The 27,574-nt window shown below is 42.7% G+C and overlaps 1 protein-coding gene across 2 annotated transcripts in view; it reads right to left on the bottom strand.

Annotated features, from left to right (window-relative positions):
- Nucleotides 1-4,980: 4,980 nt before the first annotated feature.
- Scp2 (Sarcoplasmic calcium-binding protein 2) overlaps nucleotides 4,981-27,574 on the bottom strand; it is a 37,460-nt gene continuing 14,866 nt past the window's right edge. The window contains exons 1-7 of one of the 2 annotated variants that reach the window (XM_022080417.2): nucleotides 24,687-24,841; nucleotides 14,923-15,009; nucleotides 12,444-12,496; nucleotides 9,866-9,985; nucleotides 8,486-8,600; nucleotides 7,519-7,616; nucleotides 4,981-6,235 (exon numbers count right to left, since the gene is read on the bottom strand). In XM_022080417.2, the coding sequence (XP_021936109.1) occupies nucleotides 6,122-6,235; nucleotides 7,519-7,616; nucleotides 8,486-8,600; nucleotides 9,866-9,985; nucleotides 12,444-12,496; nucleotides 14,923-14,974 (552 nt within the window). In that variant the 5' untranslated portion in view covers nucleotides 14,975-15,009; nucleotides 24,687-24,841 and the 3' untranslated portion in view covers nucleotides 4,981-6,121. Of the gene's footprint in view, nucleotides 6,236-7,518; nucleotides 7,617-8,485; nucleotides 8,601-9,865; nucleotides 9,986-12,443; nucleotides 12,497-14,922; nucleotides 15,010-24,686; nucleotides 24,842-27,574 lie in introns of those variants that run through there. The other variant, XM_022080418.2, reaches the window with a different exon arrangement.

The raw sequence follows: 27,574 nt of genomic DNA, 5'->3' as shown, positions 1-27,574 counted from the left end.
AGAAAATTAAAAGTTGAAAATATTCAAAAATTCTGGGTTTTGTGCGCGTTTCGGACGATTTCCCACGTTTTTAGATTTTTCGAAAATTTTCGAAAAAATTGAAATTTTTCAAAGGGGTACCCCTTTGAAAATTTTCAAAAATTGTCGAAATTTCAAAAAAATTAAAAATGACTGCAAATGGCGTGAAACGCAAAGAAAACTAAAAATTTTCGGAATTTTCGAAAAAAAAATTTTATTCAGAATTTTTCAAAAATTTTTGGATTTGTGCGCCTTTCGGACGATGTCTTACGTTTTTCGATTTTTCGAAAATTTTTATAGTTTGTCACAAGTTTCTCCACAATAACGAGGGCAGGACCGGTCTCTGCACGACCCGGTCACTGCTGATCCGTTTCTCTGGCGGACGCGGTGTCTAACGGACTCGCTCTCTGCAAGATACGTCCTCTGTATCACCCGACATATGCCAGGCCGTCTGTGCAAAGACCTGGTTGAGCAGAGACCGGGTGAGGTACAGCCCGAAACGAGCAGAGAAGTGTGAGACAGAGAGAGTGAGGCGAAGACGTGATGAGTCACAGAAAATGGGAAGCAGAGATCGGGTGAGGCAGAGACCGAGTCAAGCATGTACAGGCTGAAGCACACACCGTATCAAGCAGCGACCGGTCAGGCACAGGACGGGTGCCGCAGAGACCTTGTTAACCAGAGTCAAGCGCAGACCTGGTGAATCACACACCTTGCACAGCAGATACCGGTTGCCTCACAGACTGAGTACGGCTGAGACTGTGTGAAACGGCCAGTCCGGCGGAGTCTAGACCTGATAGGGATGGGCCAGTTCAAATTTAGAAGAAAAAAATTTCAAATTTTTCGAAAAATCAAAAGACGCTGCAAACCCTCTGAAATGCGCACAAACCAAATATTTTCGGAAAATTCGAAAGAAAATTAAAAGTTGAAAATATTCAAAAATTCTGGGTTTTGTGCGCGTTTCGGACGATTTCCCACGTTTTTCGATTTTTCGAAAATTTTCGAAAAAATTGAAATTTCTCAAAGGGGTACCCCTTTGAAAATTTTCAAAAATTGTCGAAATTTCAAAAAAAATTAAAAATGACTGCAAATGGCGTGAAACGCAAAGAAAACTAAAAATTTTCGGAATTTTCGAAAAAAAAATTTAATTCAGAATTTTTCAAAAATTTTTGGTCTTGTGCGCCTTTCGGACGATGTCCTACGTTTTTCGATTTTTCGAAAATTTTTGTAGTTTGTCACAAGTTTCTCCACAATAACGAGGCCAGGACCGGTCTCTGCACGACCCGGTCACTGCCGATCCCTTTCTCTGGCGGACGCGGTGTCTGACGGTCTCGCTCTCTGCAAGATACGTCCTCTGTATCACCCGACATATGCCAGGCCGTCTGTGCAAAGACCTGGTTCAGCAGAGACCGGGTGAGGCACAGCCCGAAACAAGCAGAGAAGTGTGAGACAGAGAGAGTGAGGCGAAGACGTGATGAGTCACAGAAAATGGGAAGCAGAGATCGGGTGAGGCAGAGACCGAGTCAAGCATGTACAGGCTGTAGCACACACCGTATCAAGCAGCGACCGGTCAGGCACAGGACGGGTGCCGCAGAGACCTTGTTAACCAGAGACGGAGTCAAGCGCAGACCTGGTGAATCACACACCTTGCACAGCAGATACCGGTTGCCTCACATACTGAGTACGGCTGAGACTGTGTGAAACGGCCAGTCCGACGGAGTCTAGACCTGATAGGGATGGGCCAGTTCAAATTTAGAAGAAAAAAATTCAAATTTTTCGAAAAATCAAAAGACGCTGCAAACTCTCTGAAATGCGCACAAAACAAAAATATTTTCGGAAAATTCGAAAGAAAATTAAAAGTTGAAAATTTCCAAAAATTCTTGGTTTTGTGCTCGTTTTGGACGATTTCCCACGTTTTTCGATTTTTCGAAAATTTTCGAAAAAATTGAAATTTCTCAAAGGGGTACCCCTTTGAAAATTTTCAAAAATTGTCGAAATTTCAAAAAAATTAAAAATGACTGCAAATGGCGTGAAACGCAAAGAAAACTAAAAAATTTCGGAATTTTCGAAAAAAAAATTTAATTCAGAATTTTTCAAAAATTTTTGGATTTGTGCGCCTTTCGGACGATGTCCTACGTTTTTCGATTTTTCGAAAATTTTTATAGTTTGACACAAGTTTCTCCACAATAACGAGGCCAGGACCGGTCTCTGCACGACCCGGTCACTGCCGATCCCTTTCTCTGGCGGACGCGATGTCTAACGGACTCGCTCTCTGCAAGATACGTCCTCTGTATCACCCGACATATGCCAGGCCGTCTGTGCAAAGACCTGGTGCAGCAGAGACCGGGTGAGGCACAGCCCGAAACAAGCAGAGAAGTGTGAGACAGAGAGAGTGAGGCGAAGACGTGCTGAGTCACAGAAAATGGGAAGCAGAGATCGGGTGAGGCAGAGACCGAGTCAAGCATGTACAGGCTGTAGCACACACCGTATCAAGCAGCGACCGGTCAGGCACAGGACGGGTGCCGCAGAGACCTTGTTAACCAGAGACGGAGTCAAGCGCAGACCTGGTGAATCACACACCTTGCACAGCAGATACCGGTTGCCTCACAGACTGAGTACGGCTGAGACTGTGTGAAACGGCCAGTCCGGCGGAGTCTAGACCTGATAGGGATGGGCCAGTTCAAATTTAGAAGAAAAAAATTTCAAATTTTTCGAAAAATCAAAAGACGCTGCAAACCCTCTGAAATGCGCACAAACCAAATATTTTCGGAAAATTCGAAAGAAAATTAAAAGTTGAAAATATTCAAAAATTCTGGGTTTTGTGCGCGTTTCGGACGATTTCCCACGTTTTTCGATTTTTCGAAAATTTTCGAAAAAATTGAAATTTCTCAAAGGGGTACCCCTTTGAAAATTTTCAAAAATTGTCGAAATTTCAAAAAAATTAAAAATGACTGCAAATGGCGTGAAACGCAAAGAAAACTAAAAATTTTCGGAATTTTCGAAAAAAAAATTTAATTCAGAATTTTTCAAAAATTTTTGGTCTTGTGCGCCTTTCGGACGATGTCCTACGTTTTTCGATTTTTCGAAAATTTTTGTAGTTTGTCACAAGTTTCTCCACAATAACGAGGCCAGGACCGGTCTCTGCACGACCCGGTCACTGCCGATCCCTTTCTCTGGCGGACGCGGTGTCTGACGGTCTCGCTCTCTGCAAGATACGTCCTCTGTATCACCCGACATATGCCAGGCCGTCTGTGCAAAGACCTGGTTCAGCAGAGACCGGGTGAGGCACAGCCCGAAACAAGCAGAGAAGTGTGAGACAGAGAGAGTGAGGCGAAGACGTGATGAGTCACAGAAAATGGGAAGCAGAGATCGGGTGAGGCAGAGACCGAGTCAAGCATGTACAGGCTGTAGCACACACCGTATCAAGCAGCGACCGGTCAGGCACAGGACGGGTGCCGCAGAGACCTTGTTAACCAGAGACGGAGTCAAGCGCAGACCTGGTGAATCACACACCTTGCACAGCAGATACCGGTTGCCTCACAGACTGAGTACGGCTGAGACTGTGTGAAACGGCCAGTCCGACGGAGTCTAGACCTGATAGGGATGGGCCAGTTCAAATTTAGAAGAAAAAAATTCAAATTTTTCGAAAAATCAAAAGACGCTGCAAACTCTCTGAAATGCGCACAAAACAAAAATATTTTCGGAAAATTCGAAAGAAAATTAAAAGTTGAAAATTTCCAAAAATTCTTGGTTTTGTGCTCGTTTTGGACGATTTCCCACGTTTTTCGATTTTTCGAAAATTTTCGAAAAAATTGAAATTTCTCAAAGGGGTACCCCTTTGAAAATTTTCAAAAATTGTCGAAATTTCAAAAAAATTAAAAATGACTGCAAATGGCGTGAAACGCAAAGAAAACTAAAAAATTTCGGAATTTTCGAAAAAAAAATTTAATTCAGAATTTTTCAAAAATTTTTGGATTTGTGCGCCTTTCGGACGATGTCCTACGTTTTTCGATTTTTCGAAAATTTTTATAGTTTGACACAAGTTTCTCCACAATAACGAGGCCAGGACCGGTCTCTGCACGACCCGGTCACTGCCGATCCCTTTCTCTGGCGGACGCGATGTCTAACGGACTCGCTCTCTGCAAGATACGTCCTCTGTATCACCCGACATATGCCAGGCCGTCTGTGCAAAGACCTGGTGCAGCAGAGACCGGGTGAGGCACAGCCCGAAACAAGCAGAGAAGTGTGAGACAGAGAGAGTGAGGCGAAGACGTGCTGAGTCACAGAAAATGGGAAGCAGAGATCGGGTGAGGCAGAGACCGAGTCAAGCATGTACAGGCTGTAGCACACACCGTATCAAGCAGCGACCGGTCAGGCACAGGACGGGTGCCGCAGAGACCTTGTTAACCAGAGACGGAGTCAAGCGCAGACCTGGTGAATAACACACCTTGCACAGCAGATACCGGTTGCCTCAGACGCTCACCAACGGGGACCGAGTCCTGCAGAGGTCGGTTGTTGGAGACGCCGAGGGATTCGGCAACCTGATGAGATGGAGGACGAGTCTTACAGAGACAGGATGAGGCATTCACCGAGTTTCGCAGGCATCTTTTGCGGAAAGATTAGGAAAAATATTGAAATTTTTCAAAATTTTCGATAAATTAAAAAGGGTGGAAATTGTCCAAAAAGCGCACAATTTAAAAAAATTAAAAATTTTGACTTCAGTAAATTTTCAAAATATTTTATGTTGTTTGCCTTATCATATGAGAATAGGGGATTTAAAATCCCTTACTGTGGGACTGCTAACTATACTTTAAGTCTGCATTGCAGTATGTCAGTTTGTTATACGATAAGCTGTGGTTATTTTCTTAAAAAGGAATTCTATCTTAAACTGTGGCAGTGCTGAGATGCTGTGCAGGATCATTTCCACGACACAAGGAAAAAACTTGGAAATATTATAATTACAAATTAAAACAGAAACATTATGCCATTTTATTAATTTCCCACATTTGTTTCAGATTTTATGTATATAATGTACAGAAATTATTTCCTGTGTGCCATGGTACAGAGGATTTTTACCACAGGTTCATATTCGTCAGCCAGTCCCTGTCGCACCTTCGTGATTTTACAAGCCCAATTCCCAACACCACTTTTATTTATATTATTCCTAAACTGCAAATATGCATAGTAAATTTGTGAATTAATACTTGTAATTACGATGATATTCCTCTGGGTTTTTGCCATTGGCATCCAACATTCAGTTCCAGAAGAACATTGCTTCTTCGTCCCCACCACGAAAACCTCCGATTTCACATAATGCTTATAATTTCTCTCAATAATGTTTGAACATGATAACAGGGTACAGGCGATAGTTCAGAAGCTGACAGTTGCCACATCAGTACCAGGCATTCCATAGGAACACATTACATTAATTGTAACATTCAGAAAATATTAATAAACATTTCTTTTGATCAAATGATTGTGCAAGTGCATATTAAGATTGGTTGGGACCACGACAAAGAGGCACAACCCACTTCTAAAGAGTCTCCTACTTCTTATTGACATTGCGTACCAGCATTTACATTGTACTTATAATTAACGCCGATGATGTTACAAAGATAGTTATAAACAAACATTTTCTGACACTTACAACATTCACCCCAGAAAACTACAGAACAATTTCTTATTTCGTTAGTTTCGTGAAAGTCAGGGTGCACCAGTAATAAACCATGAAGAAATAGTTGATAAATCTGTGTATTATTATTACTATTATTATCAATACTTTTTATGATGTGGGGCAAATATATTTGCTATGCCTCTGTGATTTCATGGATTCCAGCTCCATAGAGATGTGTGCTTCCCCTTAAGATGCAATAAGCATGGCTTCTCTTTCTTTCCACAAAGTATGTCTATAATAACAGTATTAATATTTTGTGGTGGTTTCTGAAGGCCTAAATCATTAATTTGATCAACAATTTAAATTTCTCTTTGCACGCACTGGATAACTTTCAAAATTAGTTTAGGTTGAGCCATCCTTCTGCGACTTGGTCAAGCCAAGACGTTACATCATGAAATGTTGTGTGGAATGAAGAGAGACAACGAGAGGTTATTAAAGGGGAACTTTGCCAAAGATGTAATTTCCAGGTGCATTGGGATCTTCTGAAGCAAAGAACTGTTTCCATAGACCGGCAAACACTTCGCGTGTGATATCAACAGTCTTGTTCTAAAACAGTAATCAAAAACATTTATATTAATTCATAAAATTGTTGTATCTTTTTATAAATGCATTAAAGAGAAATAATTAATATTAGGAAATACGTAACAAGCAGAGATAAAAGAATGTGAACCTGTTCCTTCTGTGAATAACAAATGTCATTGTAACTTCTGATGGCGCATTCTATTTACGCGGTACCGCATAGGATGCCAGCTGTTGCATGTTTTGTGGTAGATTATGGCACAACTGTACACAGTAAACTGTTATGAACCAAAAATGATAACTTTAACTTAAACAAGTTTATATGCGGATTAAAGATCCCTGTCAGAGGACAGTACGTAAAACAGAAATTCAGGTACAGTTCTGTTTAAGAGATTACCTCGTACATATGAACACATATTTATTAATAAATTGTTTTGTAAATACCCAAAAAAAAACCTCAGAAAATTGAGCTACGCCCAATGTTAACACAAGGGGTAAGGACCATTTTCATTGACAAATTACCGAGCTTTCATGTTTACAAAAAAGTGTATACAATTCTGGAATCAAATTGTTCAACAGTCTACCATTGAGTTTAAAAAAGTTTAAATACAATAAGACACAATTTGAAGCAGAATTAAAAAGATACTCAAATACACACTCCTTTTACTATGTTGATGAACTCCTAATTTTTAAAAAGAACTCATAGGCCTCTAAAGATTGTTTTGTTATTATATAGTACAGTTTATTTACTGTGTATGTATCGATTTGAAACAGTGACTATATATTATTTGTCTGTCTTCGCACAACAAAGTTCGGATATACAATTACGCTCTCTCACTGGCACCCCTCATGTCCTAAGTCTTTCTTGAGGACTGATTTGCTGTAATGCTTCTCAGTTCTTATACCAGTCATTCATTAAAAATTTAAAATACTCTATGACACACTTCAACTCCGTTACGTTCATTACTCTAAACAGAGCATGTCATCACAGATAGTCCACAAAGAATACGACCATCAGCCATCAGCTGCAGACATCATTAACAGGACCCATTTAAAATATTTAAAATAATACATAATCATTGTTTCTTATATCTCTCGATGCTGTGCTACATTTTAATCGAATGCATAAATTCACCATAAATTTCATGAACTTCGAGTGAAAATTTCTTTCAGTTGAAATCTTTACAATACTGAATCTGTATCTGTCAAAATTTCCTATTTTTATGACTTATTCCATCTTATATTAAAATATATAGATATAAATACATGCACACGTGCATGTATTTATTGATTAAGCTGTCGGTACTTACAGAAGTGAATTTATTATATGCTTCAGCACTGTCTTGAGGATTCAGACCATAACTAACGCAGAGAGACTTGAACTCTTCCTCATCGATGGATCCATCGCCTGAAAGAAGAGGTTCTTTTAGGTGAAAGTGAGAGTATTGAGACACAGGCTGAGAGAGTTGGTTGAAGAAATTAAAGGAGCGAATGGTCGAAGCAGGTGGCGAGGAGAACTCATTATCCTGATACAACAACAACAACAAACTGTAGTAGAGGCTTATTTTATGTGGTTAACTGATAATTTGTGGATTATTTTATGATGCTGTATCAATTGCAGAATTCTGGTTTATTTGAATATACCACACAACATTCACCTAGCGTGACCAGAAGCCACAGGGAACCAACTAGGATTTAAACCAGGTACTGCAACACGAAAACATAAATGAAAGCAAAATCTTAACAATGAATATTAAATTTTCGAGTAATACTGAAGGAGAAAATAGAAGGAATCCAAGTGGAGAAGGAATGTCACTAAGCAGTCCTTCTGGTAACTACTCATAACACTAAACGGCAGTCACAGCCCAGAGTACCATAACCTACAAATTAATTGTCAAGTGATTTGCAAAAATTTCCAGTAGATAAATATCGTGTCCTGAGAGTTTCAGGGTTTAATGAGGTAAAATATTTTAACCTTACCATCTCTGCGTCAAGGCTTACATAAGGCACGACTCAATACCATTAAAAATTTAGATCCCAGAGCCAGAAAAATGGTCCAGACCTTATCACAGGAGAACAGGAAATTCAAGGTCCAGTATTATGGGCCTGTTGGATCAGCGTTTGCTCTCAGGGTTAACAGTTTATCGTTGTGCTTGTCTGATGCACGACCAGCTGGACCACATGTAAGCCGTGTCACACGGAAAGTAAATGTTAAATTTTCTGTTCTGTTTCTGTTACTGTTAAAGATATGCATGGGAAATGCTTGCATTTGTTTACCTGAAGAATCCTCAAGGTCAAACATGAAATTCATGTAACGGTTCTGCCACTCCAGTGCCTTTTCTGGGTTCTTAGCGTAATCATTCCACATGGACACCCACTCTTCGTGGCTGACCTGCATACAAAAGTAGTAAAATTATAAATTATTCTGTCAGTCTGCAGAATGTGAGCAACACCAGTTCTTAAATTCTGATACCACTGATGGACTGACACTACAAAATCCTTTCTGAAGATGCAATTACATTACATCATTTTCCCTGAAATAGGCCCTAGACTTATTTGTCTTGCGGCCTTGCAGTATCCCAGTGGTCCATAACCTTTAGGTGCTTGAAGCAGATTTGGAATATTAATTTTCAGAGAAAACTAAAATTTGTAACAAGAGCACACCAACTAATTAATCAAAATCTCATTTCCAATTAATATTTAATGCAGGAATGAGAAACTTTTTACAGACCATGTGCCTTAAAAAGTTTCCTGCTTGTCTAAATTAAGTTCATAATGCAGCGACCCATCAGTCATCGTGGATATCGGACATCAACTACCCGCGCAATTCTTCATTTCTATCCACGTTTGCGCGGATTTTAATTTTAACATTTTCAACTCGTTTTGTTTATTCTTACAGAGCATCACAGAGGAATGTCGGACTTCCATGCTTCAATAAATTACAAAACATTGTTTTACAGAACATAATTTCCTCAGATGCCAGTTACAGATTGTAATTTAATATTAACAAGTATTTGATTTTTACTTGCATATTTAATTAAATGTAATCATCCTTCTACTTAAGGCCTCGCATTGCACTTTTATTGACAAGAGCTTGCACGAACTGCTTAAGAGCCACTTCTGCACCTTCCTTCTAGTGACACAGAGTCTTTGTAGTTAAGATTTAGTAACTGATACTAAATTAACAACTGTGGCTTTCGCTGAAGACATCAGAACCTCCGCTCTGCCTAATTTCATTACGAACATCAAGATCTAATGTTTCTGATCAACGCCGATGCAAATGAAATTATAAATACAAAAATAATGCCTCTGTGTGCTATAAGAACGTTGTCTTTAGAGACTTGGGCTGTGGGTTAGGAGACCACAGCATCAAACAGAATTCTGATGAAAAATAAGAAAAACCACGAATCATACTTCTTACATGCATTTAGTTAAAATAAATTACGAAACATGAGAATCCCTTATTAGGATTATAACAACACGTGCAGCGATATTAGCATTGAAGATTTCCGTCTTCTGGGTTGTTGCGCTGTCCGGTCGATGTTAACCAACGTTTCGGAGGTCATACTGCCTCCTTCATCAGGGCGATGATGCATTATCCCACATCGACCTGTTAATATAATATACGTGTCACACATTAATCGAGCTCTTCCATACCTGACCGTCCTTGTTGGCATCGGCCTTCTGCTGGAGCCCGTCCCACACTTTCAACAGGATGTCCTTGGTCTCCGAGTACTTGGGGTCAGACTCCTTCCACCCCCGTGTTTTACGGATCCTCTGCACAAGCACGTGAGGAATGTCGTTCATTATCAATGTTTTTCCATTAAGAAATTATTAATAACGATCAGGACGTAACGAGGATTTATCAATGTAGCTGCAAGGTTATCGGTATTTGTAATTAATTTTCGTAAATGTGATTCATATTCTGTTTTTCGTTACATTTCACTTTAAAGTAGGTACATTCTAATGAAAATTCATGGAGCCATCTTCTTAAATCGTGTGTACGTGATAATACTTTAAAATAAACTACTTTTAACTGGTGGAATTCAAGGTTAGACTGACAACAGTGGCGTTGTTAAACTTTCTCAAAAGTACCAAAAAAGGAACTCTTCATTGAAAACATAACAGTGAAATTTACTTATAAATAAGAATAATTTTGTGAGAAAGAAATATAATTTGAGGCGTGACGTGTGGAACAAGGAGTGAGTAATTTGAAACAAAATCAAGATACAAACGTATAATTATTAGATTACATATTCTAATGTTCAAGAATGTGGTCAATGATGAATACTGGAGTGATTAGATGTGCGAAATATTAGTTACAGCCAATTTTAATGTACCAACCAACCCGTGGCTTACAGAGACCGATAAAAACTTGAGAAACATCAAGATAAATACTGTAGAACTATTAAATTCAAGTCACATTGACTACTGACTCTAATTTCCATGCTCAAATGATTTAAAGATTGTAGCATATGACGTGGCAAGCAAAGATTCTAAGAGTTGTTATTGATAATTCTGAATGGTGAGGATCATGGTATAGTTCGTATTACTAAGAACATCAAATTGTGATGAAAGAAGACAGTCTCGGATGTTACCAAAGATTGTGATTATTGATCATATGGTTTATACGTCTCACAGAGCGCGTCTGACAAATATGAGGTGCCGCTGAGAACTCCTGTAATGAATGTATTAAGTTTACAGATGAACGAAAACGTCCAAGATTACGCCATCTTATGTCCACACATCACTCAACAATTTTCTTTAACAAAACCAATCATTGGCGACATTTAACCGAGTAATCATTCGATTTCTGTTGAAACTATTTTCCATCGTACACGAGTTTTAGCCTCCACATTCTAGCTGCATGTTTAACCCATCATAGCCCCTGCACGATCTGCATAAACCACGGAGGTCCGGCGCTGTGTTTTCAAATAGCCATGCTCCGTATAATGCAAGCTTCTGTCGTAAGTGCACCGCACATAACCTAAAATTACACTACAATTTTTGCATACGCAATCCATTTTCGCTGATCCTGCAACAGATTCTTTGAGAAGTGACGAGATGGGACGAAAGGAACTCTTGCCTGTGGACATGCACAGATGTTACACAAATTGCGTGGGTACAGGGGCTCAGCACTGAACAGCACAAGCGACCATTTCGTACGCTTTTCTGCAACTGAAAACCGCCATTCGAATATCAATCTCAGGTAGCGCTGTTTCATTTTGAAGAATAAATAACTGCAGGCAGTAATCCCTCTACTTCAACCGCTATATAAAAAGTAATATTTCTACTGGGAGCAGATGAGTCTCTGACGCTCAATAGAATTTCAAAAGAAACTGATTATACAGGGTGTTTCACAATCGGTCAGCAGTACTCCGACGGGCGAAAGAATGTTCGTACCTCCAGTTCATACGACCGTTTCAAAGTGTTCGCAGGGAAAATAAACGACAGTGTTGGCAGCATTGCACCGACACACTCGATACAGCGTACAGTTGTTAAGAATGTCCGTCAAGGTTTCCAATGCACGGGCTTACTCGTTCGAACTAACAGTTTGGTATTGCCCATTGAATTACTTCGGGATGTTTTCGTATGTAAGCAAAAGAATCCATGATCTGACGCAACTCCGGCAGACAAGTGACTTAAGAAACCGTCTCTGGATCCAGCCCTGTGTTATGAGGCGCCTGGACACGCCTGCCACTAGCCCAGGCACGCAGCTGAAACAGCAGATCCTGAAGACTTTTATATGCAGTTACCTCACGAACTTTGTTCCGCAGACTAAACGACGTCTAGCTTACGGTTTAGAGCCCCAGTGTCCTTTGGAGTGAATAAAATACGCAAAGCAGAGGGTTTACAGTTCCAGTACAAGATGGCCGTTGTCCGCAGCATCAGTCCACTCGTTTTGCAGCGCCAATGGCCACAATGTGACTCACGCGGCGTGTGCGAAAATCAACAGGTACTCTGCCTGACACAGTACAGGGCAACGGTCAACAGATGCCGTTAGTAGTAGCACGTCTAAAATATTCTCTTCAACAGAATAATTTATTAAAAGAACGAATATTCAGTTATGTCCTGTAGGCGCCCAAGGACAAAGTGAATCACAGGCTAAGGGAATGTTTACATTTACCTGAAAATTTCGGAATGAGTGCAGTTCCATTTATCCTTTTTTTCAGAACAAAACGTTTTGCTATTTTACTGAAGGCCAGAACGTAAATTCAAACAAACGTTAACTTACCTCAATAGCCAGTTCAAAGTCTTTCTTCTCAATAGTTCCGCTGTGGTTTACATCTGAAAAAACACAAATGTATGGGTTACATTAATTTCAATATCTGCCATATTAATAACTGATTAATTACATATATTTTAAATCAGGAAAAATAAATTGTAAGTCGAGATAGTTATTTCGTAATGGTTCTATAGAGGTTTGAACCACTGTTCATTATCTGAGGTGAATTTCGTAAACGTACACGCAAATTGCATACGACCCCCTCTACTAAGGGGCGGAAAGAACTGCGGCCATTCTCGATCTATTATTGTTTAGGGCAAGAGCCTAGCGTTCGGAAGGTCCTGGGTTCCTTTCCGACCGTTGTCAATAATAACGAAGTAAAGAGCGAGACATTACGCACTGAAACGATAGAAATGGGGATCGCACAAACGTGAACGCGTAGATGTGAGAGCTGTAAGGGGGGGGGGGGGGGGGAAATCTGCTTGCTGATAGATGCACGAACGTAATACAGGAGATGAAAAATAAATTAAAATGCAAAAAACGAAGTATAGAAATTCAGCGAATGTGGAACACGAAATGTTTTGTCATGCCGTTAATCAACAGAGCCACAGGAATTGTTAACTGAATGACTAAAAAAAAATCTGGAAACAAAACAAAGCTTCAGTGCGAATATCAATCACACGTCAGAAGGAAAGAGCTACAATCATAAAATTGAGGGCTGAGTAGTGGAATTCGCCAACAGTTCCAGAGAAGCTCCAGGAAAAGCCAAGCGATGATAACAACAACAACAACATGTCCGTATCTCGGCAATCAATCAGCTGAGGAACGCGCCTCAGACAATGGACAGCGACGGACGCCGCGTTCCCGCAGTTGTCGGCCTCATCCACGGAGTAGTTTCGGCGTTCCTAAGGGTGAGACGACGAACTGTTCCCAGAATGCACTTAGAACGACGAAGACCGAGGGAACAGACCTGTGACGCGGAAGGCGGATGTCAGGACGCAGGGCCGCTCACGTCACGGGAGAACCGGTAGCTCCTGAGGACCTGCAAGAATACGCCTTAGTACGAAGAAGAGCTGATCTAGACTGCAAGGCGATTGTCGTGTTCCTCGAATGAATGCAAATAAAATAATACATGCACCTGAACCTCTTCGACAACGATGAACTGTCGGTGAGCTTACGACTGCTCCTGATTGTCTACTTCTGCGTTCTCTGAAGTTATTTTAGTTTTCCAGTTCGCCCTCACATGCTTGAAAAAAAAACTCCAGGCACGTTTCACTAATCTGACCAGGTCGGTTAACATCAGCTTCTCAAGAAACCTTACGTCCAACGGAGTTCTGTGAATTCTATAAAAGTAGCGTAATTCAAGATGGACCGTTTACTCGAGTGACTCATTTGTTTCTTTGTTTAACGACACTGTCACTTAATTAATGAATTCGAAAGGACGGGGCCAAATTTCCAGTTGCGGGGGGGGGGGGGGGCCGAAGAAATCAAAAAGTGGAGATCCCAATCAGTAACAACAAATTTTGGTTATGATGCAATTACTCATAAACAAACAATAATTTAAGTTCAAATATATATTTATTATTCAAGTCTATACACAAACTTTTAAATTGTTGATGTTAAAATTTAAAATTAATATTAATATTCTGCGCCATTCATCGTTATCTCGATGTTACAATATTGCGCTTTATACTACTACATGTTTCAATGTCATAGCATCATCTTCAGGTTTTTTTATCTTTAAAACTACTCTATATTAATATTAATTTTAAATTTTAACATCAACAATTTAAAAGTTTGTGTATAGACTTGAATAATAAATATATATTTGAATTTTAAACACAAACATGACGCATCTAAAGAAACTTGCATTCTGTGGAGACCCCTTAAATCCGGCCGTGGGAAAGGATATGGAAGGAAGCGGTCGTGACCTGACCGAATGTCCATCCCCGACATTTACTCGGGGGGTGGGGGAGAACCCCAGTCAGGGAAGCCGGTCTCTGGGCCGAGATTTTAACCCGGGACTCCCCAAATGCAAAGCAGGAGTACCAATCACCAGGCAACAACTTTCGGCTGGTCATTTGATCGCTTTACAGCTAAAGCGTCGTAGCTACGGACGCCTTGTCCTTGGGTCTCGTTCCTTTTCTCTTTTGTTGCAAGTCCGAACAAATTGCGTCGCCATAATGACTGTGAACTCATGCCAGCTCTAATTTGCCTTACACACGGAACAGGTCCGTAGTCAGAGAGAAGGGACGGAGTTCTCTTTTTATTGCATTAGGGAAAGCGAAGTTGTACAAATGTTATTTCTTGAGACAGCGCCAACTCAATTCCCACTTCTCGTGGCATCCGCCTTCGAGACGCGTATCGCGTTCCTGTTTATAAAAACAGAGCGTCTTGTTAATTTTTAAGACGGTTTCTCTCATAATCTGAAGTGCAGCCCCCGCCTTCCCCGAAGACCCGTCGTTACCAGAGGATCAATGGTACTTACCGAAGAAAACGTTGAATACATGAAGCAGCTTCTTCCTTCTGAAGTCTGACATCTTGGAAGTTCACACGACGCCTTGGAATTTGGTTTCTGGAATGAAAGGAGACAGGCATCACATCAAGGTGTCGAGACAGTACTGACATCTCACAATTGTTACTAAGAAGCTTGTTTGCGTGCATTCATCTTGCGTTTGCTTAGCTATTAACATACGCATTAGCGCGGAGGAACGGCGTCTCTGGGTGTTGACGTACTCTGTTTACTCAATGAGACCAATCGAGTGGTCTTGTCGTAAGAGCAGTGGCCCCACAATGACAGGGCTTAGGATCGTGTCTAATGGGGCACGGGTTTCGTTCTGCTGCCGCCGACGTAGGACTTTCGGCAACCCCTATTAAAATGGCTGTACTTATGTTCTGTGAAACACGTGATCATTCTCGTCGCCGTGCGTATTTAAAAGGACAATTAAAGGAAACTGATGAAACTGAGTTCATCATCTCAGCGGAAGGCCAAGGTAACATCTTATGTCGTCGTCTTCATAATCTGTAGGAAACAGTATCCAGTTTTCTCCTTCTGGAAGGGGGCAATTCTCTCGCAACCCCTGCCGACTGACACGCCCCCGCCAAAGTTCCCTCTGTTCATCGTAAAGCCTAATCTGACGATTCTTAGCTCAGCATTTGACTGAACGACGGGAAAAGAATTCACTGTTGTCACTGGTGACCTGGTGATCAGAACAGAAGGCAACGGGTTCGGGAACTTTGAGTGTGTTCCACAGTCACCTGAGAAAACGGGAAGTTTATAAAAGAATTGAGCAGGCATTCCTCACATTATCACTAGATAACACTTCCGAAACGTCGTGTTCCAGACGATGGACAAAGTCTGGAAAACCCAGAATCTTCACGGGGTCTAGGACCTAGGACAGTTTTCGGGTTTGTGACCTTACTTCTCGCATTCACCTTGCGGAAACTTAAAAAAAAGTGTGTTTTTCTGCCGTGTTTATTTTCCTAACTACACATAACATCCCTGTCAGGACTCGAACTCAGGGCATTTTTTCCGGGATTCTCCCCCCCCGGTATCAAGGAATAAGAATGCCAAGTTTGGTGCAAATCGGTAATTCCGTCCTCGAGCTGTAAGCGAACGTACACGCAAATTTCGCCGTTACATACGCACAAGCCGAATGCGTGTGATGGGTACTTGGCTTAGAAAGTTAGAGCCATTTCAAAAAAAAAAAAAATTATACGCTCGTTTCTGAAGCTCTGCTCTCCTGAACGTTGAGCCATGCCTCGAGGCAGTCATTTACATTTTAGATGGATTTGCCATTAATCCTCCGTAACAGAGTGGTAGTGACTGGCAGAGAGGACCCGCGATTCAAATTTTAGTCCGATCACACAAGATGCGTTTCACTTTCACGGAGGCGATGTCACATGCATTACCGCGTCATAAGTTGCGATACATTCCGTTCTGAAGCAGGAATATGCCGTGCTTTAAGTTATGAAACCCAATAACCTGTAGCAACATTAGCAGATCATGAACTTTTCTTGTGAAGATGGTGGGCGAATTTAAGTCAACTGAGTAGAACACCGATTCTCGACGTATCCTAACTGAGCCACTCGGATAAATTGACTGGTGTTTGTGCTGGGCAGTGGCGAACACATATTTAAGGCTTCATCGGGAATATTCGCTCGTAGAAAACGGTTAAAGGCGCCCAGCTGATTGTCACGAAAGTCATAATTCAATGTTCCCATTCAAATTAATTTATTCGCAAAGTAAGAAAGACAATTTCGATTACAACAAAAGCACAGCAGGCCTCTTTCAAAGCCTCCGTTTATGGAACGCATTAAGTTAATCGTCTGAATGCAGGGTTAGGTTTAAAAATAAACGATGAAGGTACTGAGAATATTTGATTAATCTCCTGACTAATGTTGTCGTAAATGAATTATTTTTTTTATTATTCTGCTAATTGTTTCTGTTGTCACGTTCCTGGTGATTATCGAGTGTATTCTCACGTGGATTAATTCTATCCAAACTCAGCGTTTCACCTCCTCCCTTGATTATTTTTGTTGCCGTCAAAATGCCTAAGTCTAGAAACAGTTGCTCTAAATTCTTGTTGAGTTGTGTTTGTACTCTTGTTCTCCCCTGCACTTCCTACAATTTCACCGCATTCCCTGTGCCCCATGCACATTATATATAAACCAACTCACGTTTCCACCCGCTTGCATTCCACAAGATGGCAACAAAAATATGCGAGTTACATTTTGAAACAGTGGCGAATTGCACTTCGAACAACAGTTCCCTTCGCCACTGCCAATCTGTCTCCTCTTTACAGGTAAGAGTTTAACATAGTTAAGCACAGTTTAAGGATATATTTAGAAGGTGCCCCCCTCCTCTCGTGAATTATTTACCCTTGAACTGAGTGCCCACGTGGCACAGGTTACAAGCGACACGAAACGCGGCCAGATCGCTAATTTTAATTCATTACCGACTCTCAGGGCTTATGTTTCTGTTACAATTCCGTGGTCTTGCGTGCGCTCATATTCCAGACTTACTTCGACACGTACGACATTCACAAAACAGGGAAAATAAAATTTGCCTCACTCGTGTTTTTTTTTTTCAAATTTGGCCACCAGAGCAGCTTGAAATGACGGACGCTCTAAAGACCGAGCGTGTTTGCATCACAGAGAACGTCAACAAGGCTTTAAACAAATCAGTAGCTGCGCCTGCCGACAATAATGATTTCTGTTACGTTAACGACATCAAAGTAACCGGCACTCATTTGCAGTCCTGCTATTTGTAATTCGTTCATAATTCTGCAAAGGTCTGTGACAGCGGCTGATCGACTATGTAAATATTATGTTGGAAAATGTTCACTGTTCGCTTGACATACGCAGAGAGTCGGCTCCATTTGCGTCCTCAGGTCATCCGGTTACGCCAACCGATGGCGCCAAACTCATTTCGAGATTGCGCTGTGCAGAAAAGTCCTTCTAGTGTCCGGCGGTCATCGCACACAGGAAGTCTCAAATAGGTACAATCTGTAGCCAAATAACTTTCATAATCGATGGAATTAAAATTTAATAAAATATCTGCTGTCATACCGAGGGTCACTGGAAGATTGGAGCAGGCAGTAAAGCCAGCTTAAGAAAAGAAAGTCTTTGGATCAGAGTCAGGGCAAAGGCGTCCGCCCGCACTCCACGTCCACTTCGCCATCTGCACTCGCTCCGTGTGCTCGCGGCTTTAAACGTTACACTGAACGCTGGTTCACTAAGAAATTAATGCTGATAATTACACAGAAAAGTGACAGTGCCTTAACCAAATCCATAAATACAACCACGCCCACAAATGTGGTTTTAAGGTACCCAGGGAATATTTGTGCGATGGTCACGTGCTTTGCCGTGCTATTCGATAACTGTCACTTGCATTTCAAACTGTCAAATCTGAAACATGTGAAGGGACGGACTGTGCCTGCTCCGGAAGCTCCGGATGCACACTGGAGTTCGTCTGGTGCCTCCATGTGAAATACGGTCACCAGGCCACACACCTTCGATCAAACTCTCTCGTTCTCAGATACTCAGGTAAGTTCCGAATAAAACGCAGAACAGAGCCGAGGGGTAGTAATGTGAGATCAACAGACGATCGAACACTCGACGTGCGTTGGTCTTCTTGGTAATAATATGGTGTGGACTGAAGGTGGGGGCAATATGTTCCTCCGAAACGTCGGTATCAACCTCCGAACGGCCTTACAACCCAGAAGACCAACATCTGCATCTTCATCCTAATAAAATAATTCAATTCGTCAAACGTAATTCCAGCCACGAAGCTTTTTACGAATATCTGACGGACGGACAGACAGACGGGGTTCAGCACGAAGCCTCGTCACAGTCGGGCATTTGTGTGTGTGGGAGGGAGTAAACCCGCAAAAGGGAATTGCTACGGCTTCTGAAACACGGTTCTCGCATTGAATTATGGGAGCGGCTTTGTTCGTTGTAGGCCACGAAGCCGTCAATAGCTCAGATTATACGTAAAAGTATGTGCAGGTAAGCGTTCGTAACCTAATTTGCGGTTCTATCACGGAGATTACTGTAATGAATATCCAGACAGAATATCAGGATGGAGGGACTGAAGAAACACCAGAAGTACACAGGTTACTGAGACGCGCCTTCTGAATGAGTGTCGTGTTGTGGCTATGAGGGAGGGGGGGGGGCAGCTACTTCGTGTTAAGGAGCTTTAATTCACGGCATAAATTCACTCATTCATCGGCCTGGTGATGTTAGCAGCAAGGAACTCTGAAACGTCGGCGCTACAACCACAAATACAGCCATCTTCATTTTATTCTGTGTTTTGAATGGCGATGTGGGAAGTTTATATTCAGTTAAAAACTTCTCAATCTTTTCTGACTGACTTAAATTGTGTCGAAATCTTTTGCAAGTGAATGAGTCACAAGTTTTAATTATCCGAGGACCGAACGCAGTCGACGTCTAATTAGGAAGTCCGTAAGGGCTCCAGCTCTGACATTACGTCGTCATGAGGCTAATATACACAGCACAAGCGAAGCTGACGGTCTCCGTGAGCTTTCTTTATCGATTACAGCTCCAATTCTGCTTCCTTTCGAATTCAATGCGCCCTCAGGACGAGGCACAGACAAGACAGCGGAATTAGCTCCGCTCACACAAAGGACCCAAGGACAGCGAAACACAAAGAAAGGCGAACGGTTACTTCGTACGTCCAAAATCTCGGCCAACCTGCAAATATTTGCGCGGGGAAACTCTGGCCCTGACGTCATTAAACTCATCCACGGCATTTGTACACAGCAGAAGAACTCCGGGTGACGCAGAACCTGAAACGAAATTAACCGGCGTGATGTGGGGGGGAAGGGGGGGAGGAGAGACGTCGCAGAAAGTCACGAGAGCCCCCTTCCTCCAGTAATTTCTTTGCCACGAAATAAGCTTTTCTCTCCGCTTTCATCCAATTATTTTGAATGTTATTTAAGAAATTCCTCTCTTTCAACTTAAACAGAATTCAAGCTTTCTGCACCAAATTCTAACTACGCCCTAAGCAGTCGACGTTTTTTCCGTCTCCCTCGGAAATACGAACACAGTTCATGAAGCGAACTCCTGAGCTGGCAAAGAGGTAATTGGACAGAATGGTGAGAGGTAATTAACGTTCCGTTTTGGAAAGTAACAAAAGTTCTGAAACATTCAGCGTGACTGAGCGACCGACCCTTTGGGTAACCGGAAGAAGCCGGGCGTCCGGACGGGGTCGTGCACTTTTGCATCTCTTTCTGAGGGGGTGGAAGCCCCTGTCTTTTTCATAGCTTGTAATAAACAGCTCTGTACACTGTTCCCTGTGGTTGGTGCCAGAACGAAGTAATCAATAATAAGGACCCGTAAATGTTTGAACAGTCATCGTCTCCCGAGCGATAACAAAGTCCTTGGGGCGGTCACCCTTGAAAAGGTAAGAGTCGCTTCGTTGGTCTGTCACGGAAGGTTCATTATCGTGCCCGAAGAAATTTTTGTGCGCGACTCTCACCTCGTTCCACGATTCCCGACTTGAAAATGGATATTGTTCAACGACGCTTTGATCCATGATATAGCTGAAGTAAGATTTGGAAGTGTACTGAAAACGCACACTGACAATTACTGTTCTGCGTAACGCACGCAAAGAAACTTCAGCCGCGTGTTTATAAATAAACGGAGACAAACACTCGCTTGCGGCTGCCCGGTATTTTGGCAAACGGCGCGATTCGTGAAAGTTTGAGGCTGCAAGCGAACGGACGAATTCTGCTCGCGCGAGGCAATGATTCACGTTCCGTTCTCCGCAAAAGGTGGCGAGGCGAGAGTGCGTAAGTCCGCGGGAGTTGAGTCCCTGATGATGGAGGCAGCAATGACCTCTGAAACGTCGTCTGTTCTATACGCTTTCAGTTAAGTGAATTTGCTGCGATATCCTTCTTTCTTTCTAGTCATTTCGTAGATCCTCCGGCTTGTCGGGTTGGCCACAGACCTACGAAAACTCCGTCGCAAATTAAGACTTCCTAAGAAGGTTACTGAGTGTATTAAGATCAATCTGAAAGGAGCCAACTGCGGTGGGAGTACATCGATTTCAGAGACTCACTCGGGGATGCGTCGGCAACCCAGGGCCAAAGGGACCGCGTTCCGCGAGCACATCGCCGCTTGAATGCTTCAGGATAGAAAGACGCCCTTCGCTCGCCGTGACACGCAGAATCCGCGATCGAACGTCGCATAATAGCTTCGTATTCGGGAGATCCCAGTTTCGAATCCCGGCTGTGTTGAGGTGTGCGCTGTTTCCCTCAGAAGTTCCAGCCAAATGCTACATCACCACGTTTAAGAAGTCGAAACAGTTTCCACGCGAAAGTGTTTTATGTCGGAGCCCTAATGGATGCAAAAGGGACAAAGATCAACATCCCGGCCGTTGACGGCAATCAAAGTCTGAGTTCCCGGTTCTCTTGCAAAGGAAAGACGTTTTAAGACGTTCTGCTTTTAGCCTTCGTCAGGTACAACACAAATGCATGCAAGGAGAAATTATATTTGTGTTGTTTGTCCTGAGTGGACAGGTCATCCGCATTCATTTGAATAAAATCAAGTTTGAAATGGTCTTGTAAATACTCTGTTGCCATTCAAAGTGTGTGAGTTTCTATCTCTCATATGTAAACTGAAGTTACGTATTTGTGACCACCGTTCTAGTTGAAAGAATATATTTACCTTACACTGATTGCACACACAATACGAGACCATTACCTTGTTTCTACTTAACATTGCGTCAGCTGTTCACAAAGTTAAATGCTGTTGTGTACTGTGTCTGTCGAGTGGCGACACCAATCACTCCGGAGCCAAAGTTCGTGAGACTCGAGGTTCTAATTTGCACCACTTACACAAGGAACTATATCCGGGTTTGGCCGTGAAGAAGGAAGCACGAAACTCCTCCGAGACCTGGGTAATCTTTGCCTCCATTTAAACAAGTTGCGATACCGACCCCGGGCAGGAAACTCGTGCCGTGGCTTCGCTGTACGTGAACTCTTCGTCTTCCGCGTCAGCTTATTTCCACATATAATGGTATTTTACACCGCGCTTCGGGAAACAAACAAGCTGGAGGTAAAAATACGTTCCGACTAGAAACTTTCTTTTGTTCCGGAGTTGTCACAAACAAATGTCTAACGTTACAGATTCAGTCAGCGTCACCTTTTATCGAGAAATAATAACCGAACAGAACTGGTAACGCGAGAGACGGCAAAGAGTGCGTCGGGATGAAATATTTTATGGAAGGAACTGTACAGTTACTCGACTTTATTATTTTTGCCTTCGATTAGAACTGCTTTCCCGTAAGTTGCAATTAGAGCCCCATTTCTCCGGCGTTTCAAAACAGAGCCTCCGTATTAATTCATAAAAGTGACAGACTGTTCATGGAGCATTATTCACGGCGTTCAAAAGGGAACATGTTTCGTTCCTTACCAGCTAAATGGGATTAAGTCGCAGCCTGTGCTACCTAGAATGACCAACGCCACTGGATACACTGTAGGAACTATATTCTCCAGTGTAATCGACCTCGGTACATTTATCGGAGACGCCGCCGTGAATCAGCCGCGTAAATTCGTTAACGCGAAGCAACTGTCATCTGACGTGACGTCAGAACTCTGGTGATGGTTCCCGAAACGCTCGTCTCTTCGTGCAACCATTTGATTGTCCGAGAAGATTTTATTGACCTTAATTTTGATTCAACGACTGAAGGCACTCAGCGTCTTGCGAGACGCGGACGTGACCGCGAATGCTGAACGGATGTTCGCTTGGCGGGAAGACCACGAAAATGCCTCAGTCGGTATCTGAAGTGGGCATCTTCCGAATTAAAGAGTTCACTAAACGAACAGACTTTAAATACGAGAGGTACAACGCGTGTGAGCAACAAAGGACTGTAAGAAATTTGGTCGATATGTCGTCTTATGTTACGCATTTTAGCTTCGTCTAAAAATTGACACGAGGGCAGTGAAGTTAAGTTATTTCTTGTTTCCTGCCTTCCTCGAATTGTCGGAAATGAAGTGACCGAATTTTCGACGCGTTACGACGTTTCTCCGTCGCTGCATAAACCAACTCACGTGTCTTTACTTTTCAGGTTATCTGACCGAAGCCGTGAATGCATTTCTAACCTAACTCGTACAGGCCCATCTAAATCTATACGTTATTAGACACGAGATCAACTTCCTTGCAAGGGCCTTACTCATCACCCTGAAGACGGAGACAGCAGTGACTAATTCGTATTTTCAAGATTCAATAAAAAATTTGTTCAGAACGGCGTTTCAAGACGATAAAACATTGCAGTTGGCATTCTTTACGAAGTTCGGTAAGAGAGAGACAGGGGTTCATAACTCGTGAAGCGGGTTAATTAATCACTGATTACAATATTTATTAATCTTCGCGCAAAATTTTTCCAACGTGATGAATTTCGTTTTAGGGGAAATTAATACCCCCAACCGCATTTTAATTAAAATCTTCTCTCTGAAGTTATGTTCACCAGAAACACAAAATATTTCACCAAAATCCCTCTACAGCTTTCGTGTTTGCTCAGTTGCGGATTTAGACCCCGAAGAAGGCGATGCTCACGGTCGACTAGAGGCAAGAAATTTTTTCGAGATTAATCGACACGCATAGCAGTTGCTATGGCAACATCCAGTTTCGTACACATTATACATTGTCAGAGGCGACGTTGGACTTTCTTCGCTGTTGTCTTCTGCGTACACTTTACTGACTGCCGAGATGATGTGCGACTTCGCGGCCCAGAAGGTAACCAACCAATGGCGCTACCTTTGCAGACTGCGCTCCGAGTCTCGTGCATTTAACATCTAAATTTAACTTTACAGAATGTCGATTCGGGGCGTTGAGTGCATTAAACTGGCTAACGGTAGGATCCAGTGTAGAGACCTTGTGAACACAGAGGTAAATCCTTCAGGATTTTTAAAGCCAAGGAATTTATTGATGTGTGTAAAAAGGGACGTGATTCGCGGAGTTTGCATGATATTTTCTGATTAAGGTTAAGTTAACTTGGGGCGAAGAAGGCAATGATGCGGACTGTCTCACGCATAAACACCAAAGGATCATGCAAATTCATAACAGCCGATGTGACTCGACCACGTCCAGTCATGACTGCAGCTGAGGACTCGGGACTTCAGCAGCAGGTACTTGAAGTTATGCAGAGGCCGTAATAATTTTTACCGCAAACGAAAAATAGTAACTGCGTGGAGCAGAGTCCTTGTTTAGGGGCTGATGGTGGCTCAGCTGTTCAAAATATTCCCCGATTTTTCACACGCAAACTGATGGTTCGAAATTCCTCTCAAGGCCAAGTCCACGTCCGACACATTGCAACACGGGTTGTTAGTCCAACAGCACCTCTCCCAAAGCGGAGGGCCACTCCTTTTCGGCCGTCCGCAACTGCTTATTTAGTACGTTCACAGACGCGACACATCTGAAGACGGTCCCCCTTCATCGCCGGGTGGGTCCCATTTAACCACGATCAAGACAAACCTCTGACCGAAAACCAGATTCCGTTTTGTTCCCTGATTAGTAATCAATGCATTGCATTTTTAAATGATCAGTGCCTGTAGCATACACGCAACGTTTGCAGGGGCAATGACGCCGAAAGCAGCGGTTTCAAGGGAGGAGAGAAGATAGAAGAATGTCGAATGTCCTATTGTCACGTGACACACAGTGAATGCATGTCAGGAGGTCAATCAAACTTAGTATCTCTAGAATATAGTTCCAAAGAAGCTCTCTTACCTCTCAAAGTTCCGGGAGATCCGAAGTTAAGTCGTCTTAATTCAAGAGGACAGTCGAGCTTCAGCTGCCAGCACGTACCAAGCCCAGCGACCAACTAGCAGACAATCACTGTCCGAGGTTCAATTAAATGCTGTGCAATACCACGGCAGCCCCCCCACTCCTGTCCCACCACAATCAAGTAGCTGAGTGTTTTTCTTGTAACAGCGATTCCAACCATTTTCTGATTCGTGGATCGGTAAAACAGCGGTGGTATGACGTGCGCCTTATCTGTAGTGCACTACACTAGTCTACAAATCTGATTATCACCGTGTAATACTTACGGGATAAAGCAAACTCCTTCACGCGGTTCTAAACTGTCACAAAAATTACGCACGAAACAAATATTCTGGTTTACGTTCCTACAGATCAGTTCATTATCTGTGTCTTGACTCAACGAATCGGCGTATTTTTGGAATAAAAATTATTTATTCTCGACAAGAGGTTTTGTTTACACCGTGTGGTGATAACATGACTCTCCGAAACATTTTACATCGCCAGAAGACAACATCCAAAATTCACACAGCCCTGATAACCTAAATCACAGCTTCAACGAGACATTACACAATGGGATTTGAGGGGCGGGCGGGCGGGCGGGGGGGAGGGGGTGAACCTGCCAGGGTACGTACCAATTTCCGAATTTCTACACACGCGACCGGGGCTCGTGGTTGGTCCAGCGGCTGTCGGACACAGTTCGAGTGTATCGGCGCTGAAGGTCTGCAGAAAACAATTCGGAATGAGACGCGTTCTGCCTTCAACACGGAAGCTGGATCACAGCTGTTGAGAGGCCTCCCTTCTATTCTGAACGAAAAACGTCACTAAATAAGCAACACGTAGCATATGAAGCACATATGATTTTCCTGTGTATATTATATACACATGTGGAAGTAATGTTCGCGGATTTTTCTCTCATTCTGGACCACCGTTGTGGAAATCAATTCTGATTTTTCAAAGAGTTGCGAGCTTGAGGTTTGTCGCGGTTTTCCTCCGTTCCTGAAGCAAAGCGCACAAAGACTTGAACCCACAGGCCATGTGGTTCAGCCAAGAATCGAAGCACTGCCCTCGGAAGAGCTGTGTCCCATGCGAGTCGTGATGTGAATCGGCAATGCGCTTTCTTAATCCACTGAATTACAGTTGCGTGACGTATTTCTGCTTTAACGACCAGTAATTCTTGGCTTTCGTTCGTAGCTTCTCACAGACAGCCATCATTTCCCTAAGTAGCATTTAATAATTTGTTTTTATACTTTGCGGTACGGGCTGAATGTTTAAATATTAATAAGACGAACCTAATTTCTGCTTCAGAGGGTAAGAGGCAGTAACTGTTTGTACGCAGGTGCGCCGTGTTTTGTTTAAAGCATAAAGCCAATTTATAAAAATTATTTAGACAAATTTCTTGCTGCAAAAGGTTAACACTTCCAGAGTATATTTTTTGGTTGTCTGTAAAATGGGGTAAAGTTAGCATAAATCATGTTTGACTTAATCCCTTCTCACGGAACACCAGGAATCTACCTTCAAATAGTACGACGATTAATGAGCAGTGAATAGGAAAGGATGCGGAAGGAAACTTCATAAACTTAATTTAAGGTACTCTGGGGACAGAGGTCCGAACCCGGGAACTACCGAGCACAAAGCTGCAGCCGTAAGCTATGGAACGCGATCAAAGGCCGAACCGAAAACTGGCTATCCCCACGGAGCCATTTCATGGTTTTCCTCAGCTACTTCAGGCAAATACCATAAATTTGGCCGCGATCACGTTCTTACATAACATAGCCAATTCCTTATTCGCTTAAAGGTGCAGACTGCAGCCGGAGATAGTGACAGTGTCGTTAAACAGACCAAAAGCAGTGCGAATACAAATGAACAGACGTTGTTCATAAAGGATTAAGGTGGCTGCATTGAAATGTGACGCTCGAGCAAATGAGAATTAATTCTTCGTTTGAACAGACACGCGGCTCCGAAAAACTGGCAGATTCCAAGTCACATCATCATAGGACATGACAAGAGTTCTAAAGGGAAGGGTTTGCAGCTGAACTGATGAAATGTCGCACATTCACATTTTGTGGCGACTTCAGAATATCTCGGAAGCGAGTTCCATTTCAGTTGTTCAAAACGAACGTTTTCATTCCGCATTCAGTTTCAGATATTCCGATGGCCATGTTCTCGAAACAAAGCACTGTCGTGGGGCGTAAAACGTGATGTTCCCTCGGTTCATTAAGCGCATTAGAGCGAAAAAAAAAACCTCACGGATGGAATCTGCCAATTTCTTTTCTGCTGTAATCTTAATTAATCTGCTGCTAGTTGCAGTTCCTCCTACAGGTCACACAGGGGTCGCCGTCGTCCTCCGAGATATTCTGAATGGACTTGCCCGCTTGTTGCAGCCGATCGTTTGGTTTGCTGAGCGGCGTGCGCGGTTCCTATCCTAACATTACAATCTGCAACATTTGAAAGATATCTGCGCTTTTCAGTCAATCTGTCACTTATCGATGTCGGCGAAGCGCACGAGTGTGTACACAACGCTGTCCTTGAGCTCCGAACATGATTCGCTGTTTTGATTTGAGTAAACACGTTTCAAGAACCAATTTCCGCTCCGGGACAATTCTTTCACAATCCGGGCGCCTCGCCAAGTGCTCCGAGGCTCATCGCGCCAGGGAGGATGAGATGGGTCGGGCACGTAGCGCGCATGGACACAGCGAGAATTGGTCGGGAAACATGAATGGAAGGCAGTAATTGGAAGACCTAAGAGTAGATGGGCGGATAACACTGAGTGGATTCGGATAGCCCAGCAGAGCGTCCTGAGGGGAACAAACAACGTACTTTCGGGTAACATAAATGGCGGGAGTCCACTGACTAGC

The sequence above is a fragment of the Zootermopsis nevadensis genome, unplaced genomic scaffold (genome assembly GCF_977971745.1).
Source record: "Zootermopsis nevadensis isolate Lab colony 2312 unplaced genomic scaffold, Znev_1.0 Znev_ptg000001l, whole genome shotgun sequence".
Taxonomy (NCBI): domain Eukaryota; kingdom Metazoa; phylum Arthropoda; class Insecta; order Blattodea; family Termopsidae; genus Zootermopsis; species Zootermopsis nevadensis.
Note: the sequence above shows the minus strand (reverse complement) of the source record. Positions and strands in the feature narration are given on the sequence as shown.